At 38.8% G+C, this 13,401-nt stretch overlaps 1 protein-coding gene across 4 annotated transcripts in view; it reads right to left on the bottom strand.

The window, feature by feature from the left end:
• Window positions 1-829: 829 nt before the first annotated feature.
• The window catches only part of DNM1L (dynamin 1 like), a 39,487-nt gene continuing 26,915 nt past the window's right edge, over window positions 830-13,401 (bottom strand). For 2 of the 4 annotated variants that reach the window (XM_068142153.1, XM_068142154.1), the window contains 6 exons: window positions 12,537-12,593; window positions 11,281-11,358; window positions 9,020-9,187; window positions 8,215-8,324; window positions 6,196-6,355; window positions 830-4,848 (listed from right to left, as the gene is read on the bottom strand). In XM_068142153.1, coding sequence (XP_067998254.1) covers window positions 4,792-4,848; window positions 6,196-6,355; window positions 8,215-8,324; window positions 9,020-9,187; window positions 11,281-11,358; window positions 12,537-12,593 — 630 coding nt within the window. In that variant the 3' untranslated portion in view covers window positions 830-4,791. The remainder of the gene's footprint in view (window positions 4,849-6,195; window positions 6,356-8,214; window positions 8,325-9,019; window positions 9,188-11,280; window positions 11,359-12,536; window positions 12,594-13,401) is intronic. The other 2 variants (XM_068142156.1, XM_068142157.1) reach the window with 1 other exon arrangement.

Below are 13,401 nucleotides of genomic sequence, written 5' to 3'. Positions count from 1 at the left end.
GCTAGGGGAACATGCAAAAGCTGCACTTTCATAGACGAGCAGAAGGTGAGCCTATTGCTTAAGACCTAGCCCAATTCTGGAAACATAGCTTCCTCATTTTCTTTTAGAGCCGGTATGGAAGCGAGAATGTACTTTGAAGGCAGTTAGAATAGCAACACCTACATTTAAAGGCAGTTTTGCTTTATTGCTCTGAAAGACACAAAACCACCCCCTCCCACCCTCCCTTTGTTTTTTATCAGTAGCCACTACATCTGCTTACACACCTGAAATCAAATAAGCATTGCTAAAAATGTCCCTTCTCAGGGTGAGGTTTCAGATTGGGTTTCTTACACAATATAGGTGCCACAATACTGAAGACTCTGGTCACCTAAACAAAATCAAAACCAGTATGTGGTTACCAAGATGATTTGTAATACAAGCTCATATTTGAATTATACTAGTTACTTGCCTTCGAATGCACTAATGTGGCAGGCTGGCTCAGAACTTCGAGGGACGTGACAAACCCTCAGTCTGGTTCTTGAGGTGGTTGATTGCTTTGGGCCTTGGCTGCAATGTTGTTTTCAAGGTTTAGGGTAACACTCACTCTTATTCTCCTCGGCCTAATTTCCTTGTCCATGAAACTCCTAGACAATACAGTATTGTAGTCACAGCAGGCACAAGGGGAGTGATTAACAGCTACTTTATCTAGTCCAAAGGACTAAACTAGAAGAGGGTCAGATTTCAAGTCTGATCTCTCTCTCGCCTTTCTTCCTTTATCTCCAAGTGGTGCAGAAACAAATACATCCCCAAATTTTGTTGGCTTTGTTTGTTTCAGAAGCATTAGTACTCATTTTAATCAAGTAGTAAAAGGATTTTATTATTTTTTACAAATACAAAATGAAAAAGGGAATTAAATTCTTTGCATACAAGGTTTTGAATAAGATCCATCAACCTCCCAAGAAATTTAGTTTGTGTTTCCTTTTGACCCCTAGCAGTCCAAACCTTTCCCTGACTTTCCAAAGAAAACAGCTAGACACAAACAGTACTTTTTGTGACTGTACAAGGTATCACAAGCGAGTGTTTGAACACCCAGGAAAGGAATCAAGGATGACTGCAAAATGGAGTAGTCTTCCTCACCCTGGTCTCAGTTTTAGGTATAACCCTAACATTACATTCAGGTAATCAAAGACATTGTTTGTTCAAATATAAACAACTAATAACTAATATTAAAGTATTTACCATGTCTACAACTGTGAGATTTGAAAGTGCAACAAAAAAAGTTATTATTTGGGCCAGATATTAAAAGAAAAAGCAACCCAAAACATTTCTACAGCATCTGAAGGACCTGAATTTAACATTGTGGCAGCTAGCCCTGAAGAGGTAAAGAATGAGAGGGTGTACAGCATGAAAACTAGAAGGGGACTACTTGTGCATGACAGCACTTTCACTACTTCAAACAGTGTCACTCAGCATAAAACCATATCAGGTGATGTACCTGCTCAGAAACTTTGAAGTAGCAATCATCTACCTCTCTCCCTTAAAGCTGTTTATCTGGCAGCAAGTTAAAACACAGATGCATTTCAGATCTACAGGAAAGATTAGCAATTGCTCTCAGAGCTAGAGGATTTAACTGTAGGAAAGAAAATACTCAATTCAATGCAAGCTACCAGCAATGGCACAACAGCCCAACAAGTTGTTTCCCCTGCTGTATTTGGTAAAACAAAGGCTTCAGTCTGCATCTTTCAAAGTCAATCTTTCATAAAGCATAGGGTAAAGGCAAGTTTTACGTAAGTGATGTAAGCATAACATCACAATAGTTTGAAGCACAGATACCTCTCCTTACACATCCATTCCACTAAGTGAAAATGGAAACTTCCTACTAAAAAACCCAAGTAATTTATTGACAAACTCTATTTGCATGGGGATGCTGTTTTATTTACAGTAGTACCACATAGAGGTCAGGTATTAATGTCAGACATTTACTAATCTAAACTTAGCTACAGTGGCTTTTCTCCCTGATGGTTGTGTTTCTCACTGGATAGCAAGTTGGGGTTTTAAGTTAGCTGAGATTTGTGTATTCATGACAGAGAAGCATTTCAAGTTAGGCAGACTAGAAGACAGTTGTGAACCATCAGTCTAATCTAGGAAATTTTCAGTTGCTGCCTTCATTAGGCTTTTTTCCATAGCTTCCCCATCCTTTCTTTTGATGGTGGCAGTAACTATAGCATTCTAAGTATTTTAGTTCAATTGCAGAGACCAGATTGTTTAAAAACCACCAGCAGCCTGTCTGCATTATCACATATACAAGAACTAACAACATAGGACTGCATGAGGGCAAGTGCAAACATACATAAGGCTGTGCAAATATAGCTATCCTATGAAGTTGTAAGAGTATATACATCCTTCCACCTGAACTACAAGTCGGTTCAAAACTTTATTGCTGGGCTAAGTATTTTTGTGTATTATCTGTTTATTTAATAACAGGATTGTTACAGCATGGATTTTTAAAGACTTGCATTGAGGATTACAGATCAAGTTCATTTCTTGGCACTCAAAACACTACCAACTTGAGAGATTTTTGTCAAAGTTAAAAAAAATATAAATAAAAAGCACATTTCAAACCCCCAAATGAACAGTGGAAATTACACATGACATTACAGAGCCAGTTATCACTTGCAGGAATTTCTTAAATGAAATGGAATTTATTTTATGCAACATTTCAAAACTTAACTAGTCAGAATATTTCTTCCTAAGAGAGTGACTGAACTTTGGGAGTTAAAGCTTAGGTAGCAGTTCGCTTCTGGACGGCTCTACCCTGTTGGTAACATAAGATGCCAGAAGGAAAAAGGAGAGAGGTGTCAAGTAAATTCTAGACAGGAATTTAACAACGTGGACAGAACTTAAAAACTTTCATGGTTCACCAAAACTGATTTGGAAAAGTGGCTTGCACCACAACTTCACATCTCTCAAGTCTGAGAACTACCATCCCTGGATACACAGCAAGTTGTTAAAACGACTTCCTTTGTAATTCATTACATGTAATGCATACATCAAGACATTTTAGGCTGCTTAAAACTACAGAATATATTTCTATATTCTGCAAGAATTACTTCAGATCATGCATAGAAGTATCTGAAAGTTGCATCTGTCAGCATTAACTCCTTGTGCTTAAACTGGTGCCAAAGTGAAGATTACCATGAGAAAAACTTTTTAAATAGGACTTCTTGGAAAATGAATGGTTAACATTTTTCACTGTTTCCAATCTTTAGCAGCTTACAAAACAGAATTCCATTCCTGCTGACTGATGAAAAGGGGAAGGAACTGAAGATGGTAATAAACACTTCACTGTATTGGCCCAATATTGTAAAAGCAAGCCATGGATGTTAACAGCAGTGTCCTCCTATTTTTTCATGCAAGTTGTGTTAAAGCTATAAAACATGAGCAACACCACAATAAACATTTTTACTTTATATAAAAAAAGTGAATCTGCTTGAAGAGTACATGCAAGTGTGGTGGCCAGAGTTTTATTCACAGAAATGAAGGTGTTTTCCTTTTTAAAGGCTAGTGTGATCAATAGTCATCTGTATGAATTACAATCAGAATAACTCAACAATTTTCAACCTAAAAATACCCTAATTTTAAGATTGTCCTAAAAAAAAAAATCCAAGCAGCCCAACAACAAAACAAACAACCAAACAACAAAAAACCCCAAACAAACAACAAAAAACCCTCTCAACAAACCCAAACACAACTAAAACCAAAAAATAAACCAATAAAGAAATTAAAAAAGCTACTTACAGCACAGTACAATTTCCTCAAAAGTAACTGCAATTTCTGCTGTAAATACTCAAATCCCACAGGCTTTGTTTCACACTGTGATACATTCCAAAACGTGGAAGTGAGGGGGATCCTTTTCTCCCTGGCCAACTTAACCTGTTCTTAAAATAAACACTTACTATCCTGTAACAGTTTCAAAATCTCTTTTTATTTTGCAGTTCTGCCAGAACAGATTTACTATCGGATGGTCCAAGGGCTTGGTCCCAGGGGAAAGGAAGGGGAAGGCGTTTTTTGTACCCGATTATATTCTCCAACATTGATACACAAGCTCCAGTGCACAGGAATAGCTTTGCACCTACTCTTTAGTAAGGCTGTTCTTGTTCGCAAGCTCCAGGCTAATTCTCCCGACATGGTACTCCATGAAATGAAGTTCAAAGTTTTTTCTGCAGTTTTAACATCTGGGGGACAAAAAAAAACAACCTAGGGACACACATACATAGTAATACGTAGACATCTCTACTGTGCTATGAAATTGATACCTCCATCTGTCATAGTGCATGCAAGATAATTCATGAAAAAAAATACTCGGTGCTCTCTTCTCTTCACAGTATTTAAACTTCTATTGTAAAAGCAGCTTGAAACTATGCCACAAGACTACACCGTCCATCTTAACCACAGGTAACCTGTTTAGCAAGTCAGGCACTGGAACTTTAATGTTGTTTTTCCCAAGTTTGAGTAAGACTGTCACGGAGACCGTCCACTTGGTCTGCTTTAATTTGCACCAAAAAGCTGGTAAAGAAACATTTAGAGCTGTTTATTATATATAGATTAAATATGACTTATTTTGCAAAATACAGCATATTTTTTCTGTCTGCAGATGAAACCAACTGTCTTTACATGAGCAGATTTACACAGTTGCAGTACACAGATAAAGAGTTCATAAATACAAATTCTACTCCGTACACCATGCCTAGCGAGTTTCAAGTCAATGTAACCTCCAATGCACATGAATCCTGTGGCTGGTTGGTACAGCTTTCACCACAGATGTGTCTCGCGAATCTCTGCAATGATCTGACTGGCTCGCTGCAGGGCCTGCACACAGAGACACAAAAGCCAAAGTTACTTCAGTGTCCTGAAGAGATTTCTCCAAGGGAGAACAGCGGCAGCCTAGGAAGGATGAGGCCAAAAATCAAATCTAAGCTAACAATTTTCATTATGAAATGAGCAACCACATTGACAACTCTGAAGCCTTCCAAACCTGCAAAAGCTTAGGCAAGTGGAAAATGAGGAAAAGGTAATAATAAAACTTAGCAAAGGTGTGATTAAATCACTTCTCTAGATTGGTAGGAATTAAAAACTGAAAGCTGACTATCCAATTAGAAGCAAAAAGAGGTCATTGTTTTGAACATTTACATACACGTTCCTAATAACATCTATGTTGGTCTTAACATTTTGTACTTCTAAGTAAATTCTTAAGGGCTTTTTCACCACACACAGTTTTAGTGCTTTACACCCTCCTCAGACTGCAAGGGAAATTGTACCTATTTTACATCATTTTCAGCATTTTGATGCCTTCATTACAGTCTAGCCTGCTAAACTTTATATTAGTTGGTATTGCGTTCTTTAAACAAAACTCCCAATTTGGGGAAATCTGAGCTACGAGTCTGGCCCTATAAAGTTTACAGTTGAAGGGACTTCATAGACACTTGTCCTCACTCAAATGGTGATCATAAAATAACAGAAATTAAACTTGCTGCAGGTGGTCTCAGACAAGCGGTACCTGAGGATGTCCAATCTCTCAAACACACACTGACCACACTGGGTATGACCACCTCTTGTTAATTCTTCAGGCAGCTGCAGAGGGACTCTTTCCTATGCAGTTCGACCCAAAGCAGCACATTTCTGCTGCACCTGTAGCCAACTGCCATACAGCACAGAACTGAAAATGAAAAAAATGAAGAGTTCTGCACCGAGGAGAGGTCACCAGCACACTGTCATACAGATCTACGTAGGGGTCATGGGAAGTGAGTCCCAACATCCCCACCATTACAAAGCACAGTAGGCTCTGGATGGTGCATACACATGAATGACACCTGAACATTGTAAGCTTAATCCTCCAAAGAGGACTGCTGAATACTAAAAGTTAAACAAAAGCAAATTATTAAACCCAAATATATAATAGAACAGAACACCCAGATGAGAGCTTCTGCTTTACACCAAAGTATCATTTGAGTCACCTCTTGGCAAGCACTCAATCTACATAATACTTTCTGGTCACATGCTGATTTTAAGTCCTCTAGCAGAGAGAAGCAAGACACTGGCATAGTCTTAAAAAGCAGCAAAGAGAAAAAGAAAGGCAAGTCAGAAATCTCATTAATATGGTTTAAATTTAATTCAACACACCCCACCCTCCCCACGAGGTCCTGATCTTTTTAATACCTTTAGCATGTCAGCTGCCTCTTTTCTGCGCTGTGCCATGTCTTCGGATTCTGTCAGAAGGTCATCCAGCAACAAGGATTTATACAGCTGGCCTACCAGCTCACTCTGAAGCGTGTCTTTCACATGATTCACCAGAAAATGCATCACTGCCTTTGGCACACTGCAAGCACACAAAGATTGTTTCTTCAGAAAGAATTATCCAAAACCAGGACTGCTCTGGACTGAGGAACGCAGAGTGTGAACATGTGCCTACATACAATCTTGGCTCAAACTACCAGGAATTCACCACTGTCATAGATAAAAGCTTCCTCAGATAAATGTAGCAATTTGTACAATTCATGAGCTGCTGAATTTCTTCCAAATTGTAAGCAGTGTGTGTATATGTATACATATATATATATTGTTTATTCTCTATAAACGTCTGAGGGGTGGGTGTCAACATGAAGGTGACAGTCTCTTTTTGGTGATGCCTGGTCATAGGACAAGGAATAACAGGTATAAGCTGGAACACAGGAGGTTCCACCTCAGAATGGAGGAGAAACTTCTTTGCTGTGAGGGTGAAACAACACTAGAACAGGCTGGCCAGAGAGGCTGGGGAGCCACCTTCTCTGGAGACTTTCAAAACTTGTCTGCATGTGTTCGTGTGCAACCTGCCCTAGGTGATCCTGCTCTGGCAGGGGGTTGGACTGAATCTCTGGAGATACTTTCCAACCTGTAACATTCCATCCTTCTGTGATTTCCAGGTCTATGTCAGGCTAAAACACCTAAAAGAAACCACTATCTTAGTGCCCATTTCCATGCCACTAAGCTTCCTGAAAAAACAGTTGAAGTTCTGAATCTAGCTGACCTTGATTTTCTTTAGGACTTAACATGTGTACTCTTTTGGGAAAAAAAAAAAAAGGGTGCAATATTTACAGTAAGTACTGACAAAAATCAAATCATCACACTAATGCAGTACCAAAACCTGAGGATATAAACACAGGATCCAAAATTGAATTAGTGCACCCCAGATTAAACACAGGATCCAAAATTGAATTAGGGCACCCCAGATTATTTCACCAGAGGGACAATAACTGACAATAAAAATATTGCTAGTTGCTCCCAACAGAGGGAACATGTTAGTTTAGATAACCTTGTTGATGTCACTCCTGGCAGCAGTATTTTGCAACTAGAGTTCTGTCTCATTAAGTAGTGACCTAAATCTAAATCACAGCAGAACGAGAACGTTTTGCTCATTCTGAGTGCTGCAGTTGTCACTTGCCATTAAACCAAAGTGCTACGACTACACATTTTGTGAACACCTCCAGAGGTAGTGAATCTACCACCTCCCTGGGCAGCCTACTCCAATACCTGACCACCATTTCAGTAAAGAATTTTTACCTGATGTTCAACCTAACTCTCCCCTGATGAAACTTAAGGCCATTTCCTCTCATTATATCACTTGATACTAGGAAGAAGAAACCAACACCCACTTCCCTACAACTTCCTTTCAGGTAATTGTAGACAGCAATGAAGTCTCCACTCAGCCTTCTCTTCTCCAGCCTTCTCCAGATTGTTTAAATCTCCTTTCCCTCAGCTTCTTCTCACATGACTTGTTCTCCAGACCCTTTACTAGCTTCATTGCCTTTCTCTGGACACACTCCAGTAACTTGATGCGGGCCCAAAACTGAACACAGCATTTGAGGTGAGATCTCACCAATGCCAAGTATAGGCGCATAATCACTGCCCTACTCCTGCTAGTTACACTAGTCCTGATCCAGGCCAGGATGCTGTTGGCCTTCTTGGCCACCTGAGCACACTGCTGGCTTCTGTTCAGCCAGCTGTCAACCAGCACCCCCAGGTCTTTACTGCCAGGCAGCTTTCCAGCCACTCTGCCCCAAGCCTGTAGCATTGCATGGGGTTGTTGCGAGCCAAGTGCAGGGCCTGGCAAAGTAACATGATAAAATAATCAGATTATACACGACTCGAAGTATTACAACATTTGTATGGCTTCAACATTTCTAGGAAGTTTAGGTTTACCTGTCCTGAATGTTCTTCCTGACAATAAGGAAGTAAGACTTAATAAGTCGTTCAATCACTTCACAATCGCGTTGCTCACGGGCAGAAAGTTTGCGTGCAACAGGTACAGGCTATGTCAAAAAACAAAACCACAAACAAACAACAACCTCAGTTTACCAGTTCTGCTCATTTGCATAAGTAAATAAAACTCAGGAGTCTAAAATAATCTATTGCTCTTTTAGCTTTATGGTTTGATAGGTGTAACCTGCCTTGCAACAGCCTCTAATTCTTCAGAAGTAAAGTTACAGACATACCAAAATCCAGATCTGTGGATCTGGATCCCTGAATTACAGACACACCAAAATCCAGATCTGTGGAGAGGGCACCACTACTAAATGTTGTTTTTAAAAGCTCCCTAAAGGAACTAAGCTCTCCAAACACTTACAGGATCGCCATCTGTTTTTAACTCAAGTGGGTTTTGTTTGTAATGATTATTTTCCTCTAATATAAAAATGCTAGTTTTGGTAAAAAGGAGCAGGAATTTGATTTGATACGTGAACTGAGACTTATTTCTCTACAAAGAGCAATCTGGACAAGAGTTCACTTGCACAGGAATTTGTGGAAGGAAGCCAGTGATCCCAAGTCATAGGCCAAAACTGGGCAGGTGAAGGATGAAGGAGTGGGCAAGCAGAAGACCCTGTCGCTGTAGTGGTAGTTCTTTAAAAGACACCACATATTAGTATCAAAGTTACAAGACCTGGAATTCAGGTGTTTCATATCCTGAGCCTAAACTACAAAGAGGCAGTATTTGTCTTTCATGACTCACCACATCTAGTAGGTTTACAGCATGTCCTTTTTGAGGACTAGCAGGTAGGGCTGCAGCTGGCTTGGATTTCTCCTCTGCTGATACCTCTTCCACTTTTGAAGGTTTCAGCATTCCTCTCCAATTCCCTGTTCCAGGCTCCTGAGGCGCATCTCCTGTTCCTGCAGCAGCCTGCGCATACAGAACAATGAACAGTGGAATTAGAACTTGGGCACTGAAAAGCAGCATCCAATCAAATCTACTTTCTTGTGCAATAGGTAAGGCTCACTAAAAATGAGATTTTCATATATATATATTCCCTTCATTCTGTTCTACACATTCCACACCTTTGCTATCTCTTTGCTGCTTGACACAAAGTACCAGCAAAATGAAAGCTTTTAAAACTTGTAATATTCCTAATAATGCTATGAATATGCCTCACACAGAGGAACTCCTCAGCATTTTAAGGGTATAAAAATCACTTCTGAAATACCAAATGGTCTTCCTTAATCATTTGGCTTTTACTACACTATCAGGACCATTCCAATAGTATGCTTTGAAGATCACCACAGCTCTTTGAAGACTTGAATTAAAATAGAAACTTGAATTTTCTTACAATAGCAGATAAAAATATGCACAGTTATGTTGCTGGGTACCACAGCTATGGATGTATTTGTGCTGCCAGACTTCAATTTACAGAAGGCTTTTTTGGTAACAAATTAAAAATCGAATCCACAAAGCTCCATCCTCTGGAATCTGGATCAGAAAATTCCATTTTCTCCTGAGAAAAAGCCACAACACCCAACTCTTAAACATTAGGACAAAAGAAATATTAGTAGCCACTACATAGTAAATTAGTATTTAAAACCCCAAACAGTTCAGTTTGATGTGTACCAGTACAATGTTTTATATTCTTATCTGTCCATGAGCCTAGTATCTGTTCTACTTACTACTGTGCTTTAAAAATTTATTGATGTTTGAGAAGCATTCAAGGCTCTGAACTACTGCTACTACTTGTCTTTTTTCAGCTATAGAAGGCAATAAGATAAATTTATCCCTTGTGCTGATCTTGAGTCTAAACCAAAAAGAGTGAGAAATCACGGCAGATAGAACACCAACAGCTGTATACTTGGAGGAAAGCCAGCTAAACTCTGCACACCAGAAATTTTGTTAACATTGGACAGCTCTTCAGAAGCACTGTAAAAAACACACTATAAGAATCCAAATCAACCTCTGCTAGTAAGAGAGACCCATCATTGAGGAAAGCTCCACTACCTTATTTCTAACTGCAAGACAGCTAATCACAATGGCAATAAACCCAATGCCACTCTCATTCAGTATGACTGGGGAGCCTGCTCTGCCTTCAAAAGTTTTAGAAAACAGAATTACATTCCTTAACAGGAGTGTTGAGTATGTGCCACCTAACAAATGACTGCTTTGGGGGAAACAAATGAAACAATTTGTCAGCTTCCTGCAACTTCTTGTATCACAACAATATCCTCACAGTAGCTCTCAATTTACCTGACACAAATAGTCGAAAGTGCACTAGACTGGATTTTGGCTTTAACTACTTCGTTCAGGATGGAAATGGCAGCTTTGCAGCAGAAGCTGAATGTGGATATGCAATGATGCAGAAAGCCTGAGTCCCCTTGCTACTCCAAAACTTGGGATTATGCATATTTTCTGATTCCAAGTAAATGCAATTAGGAAAAAATTCTTTACTGTAATGAGCTGCTATTTTAACACTAGAGAGAGCATACCTAGCTTGTAAAGCACCACTGCAGAACACATTTCACAGAGGAAAGTAAACCAGGTATTGAACAATTATGTGAAACAACTAAATGGAGGTTCAGTTTGAAGAAAGCCTATAAGGATTCCCTGCAGATAGCAGGAAACTCCTATTTTTTTACCTTACATTCTTCCCTCCACCTTTAATGGTCAACACATTAAGAACATGCAGTTTAACAACCATGCTGAACACTTGATTACAACAGTGTTGCATCAAACAAACTACTGACTAAAGTTTGAAACAAATGATGCTCCATACTTGCACCACAATACATTCTAGCCAAGAGTTTAAACAGACAGGAGTGATTGCCACCTCAAATGGCACATCTTTACCTGCCACTGCACATACTAAAATCAGTAATGCCAAGTAGTCTATACTCTGTAGGACATACTGTGTCAGTGACAAGAGCACTCAGTACAAACTGCTTTCCATACAATCTGTGGTGCACCACAACAGAAATGTGCATGCAGTGCTTATAGGAAAAATCAAGACAGACCTTGCCATCAGCCTCAGCAGAAGCAGCAGTAACAGTCTCCTGGGAAGCAGGTGGCAATGCACCTGGAGCTTTAGCAGACTAAGGAAAGTGAAAAATGCAGGGAGGGGAAAAAAAATAAAATAAAAACCTTTCAACTGAAGACCACCAAACCTACCTAGCAGATTTCATACACTTTTATCTACTAGTATCCTTAAAAATCAAGAAAAGAAAATACTTTGAACTTGCAAGCAAAACAGTAATACAAGCAGAAGAAAAAAGCATCTCCAAGAAAGTTAGGAGAAGTTTGGCTTATCTGCCTTTAATTTCATTTGAGTTTCTACACTACTAGTATAAATGTGAAGTCTATAAAAAGAAGGATAAAAAAGCAGTTGCCAGATATCTACCTTAAATTCCCAAGTTATGCAGGATCTGGATTCTACTGATTAAAGGCAGTAGTATTAGATTGATTCTGGGACTCCACCTCACTTTGTAAACTAACAAACTTTATTAATAGATTTCTTTTGGCTGTAGTAACTCCAGTTACTACAATGTTACTACTCCTATGTTACAACATTATGAGGAGCTTAAACTATATTCTTCATGTTTGGATTTTAAATACTTCACCTAATATTAACCACCTAGCTGTATCAAGCTCCAGCTGATGATTCATTTCTACAAGCAGGCAGTCTTTTCCATGACACTTGGTCATTTCACCCTTGAGTTTCCTTGTCATGGAACTAACCCCAAATCCTGGCAATACTAAGCAAGCTCCAGAGACAGAATACATGACTGGACTATGATGATCAACTAAAAATACCACCTCCATCCTTTCCCAAAGAAAGCAAGACTTCAATAAATTGCAATTTTAAGAGTTCCTTAAAAACACAAACCTAAGCCAAACCACCAAGTCACAGTGCTGGCACACAGAATACTTTCAATCACTTGTTCAGTTTTTGAAATCAATATGGCTCAGCTATACATTTAACCATGCAAGTTCTGACTAACTCCTGCAGGCATTTCAAGTACTAAGTGTGATATTAAATTTATAGGCCAGCCTTCAGAAATCCCAGATTTAAACCTGCCCAAAACTGCACCTTTGGAAGAAGAAACACATTCCACTTCTATCTTACGAAATTCAAATTTTACAAGTCAATACCTAGAAGCTCCCAAGACTGTTACTAGGGCAGTATATCAAAGTTTCTAATGCTTAGATTGGTTCAATGGTGAATGCAATAAACTTCCATTGAATGAATAAATAAAAAGCAGCACTTACTTACCTTGTCTCGTGGCACAGAAGAAGGCAATTCCCGGGCTAACCTGTTACGTCTTTGTTCCTTTAAAAACAACCCAGCAAGACCTCAATTATGTATTACTCTGTATCAACACAGATGCAAGATTCATATTTCACAGATGACTTACATTTTAGAGACAAAGACTTGTAATTTCATCTCATCCAGTGTCATGTAGCCATACTAATAATCTATGAAAACCTCAATTACTCAGTTAAAACTACTTCAATGACTTGGTCAACAGTTAATTCTTAATACACTTTTACAAAACTCTTTGCAACACATTTCATAATCCAAACTAGAGCCTTTATAAAACAAGACCAAAGCTACACAGTTTAGATACTCTATAGTCCTCATTACACTTCAAATCTTCAGAGTAATCTAAAAGGATTTGATTCTATGGCCAACAGGGTTAACTATGGTTAGCCTACAAGGAAGGAGACTGGATTCAGTGTATATGAAAACAGAATTTGAAGCAATCAGGACAATCAAAGACCTGATTTTTCTTGAAATTATGCACTATTTGTCCACTGAATAAGGGTAAGATGTTTTATGTACTTTCTTTCTTCAAACATTTCAATGTTCAGGAACATGATGGGAAAGAACTACTTTAAGTGCCAGAAAATAACACAATAATATCCTATGTTCAATAATGTCTTATGTTCAACTTCCCAAAGTCCTAATTTTTGTACTCAAAGCAGTTTGAACACACACTGTTTCTGACCTAGATCGAAGAGCAGTGTACCAAGGCAAATTCAACTGCATACCCAGTCAATACAATATTTATGGATAGAAGAAAGTAAAAGGTTAGAACTAAAGAGCAGAAAAGATAATGACGTTTAAAAAAAGGAAC

The sequence above is a fragment of the Melanerpes formicivorus genome, unplaced genomic scaffold (genome assembly GCF_026170545.1).
Source record: "Melanerpes formicivorus ecotype bairdi unplaced genomic scaffold, bMelFor1.0.p_v2 SCAF_8, whole genome shotgun sequence".
Classification (NCBI taxonomy): Eukaryota; Metazoa; Chordata; class Aves; order Piciformes; family Picidae; genus Melanerpes; species Melanerpes formicivorus.
This window is presented reverse-complemented; position numbering and strand designations above follow the sequence as displayed.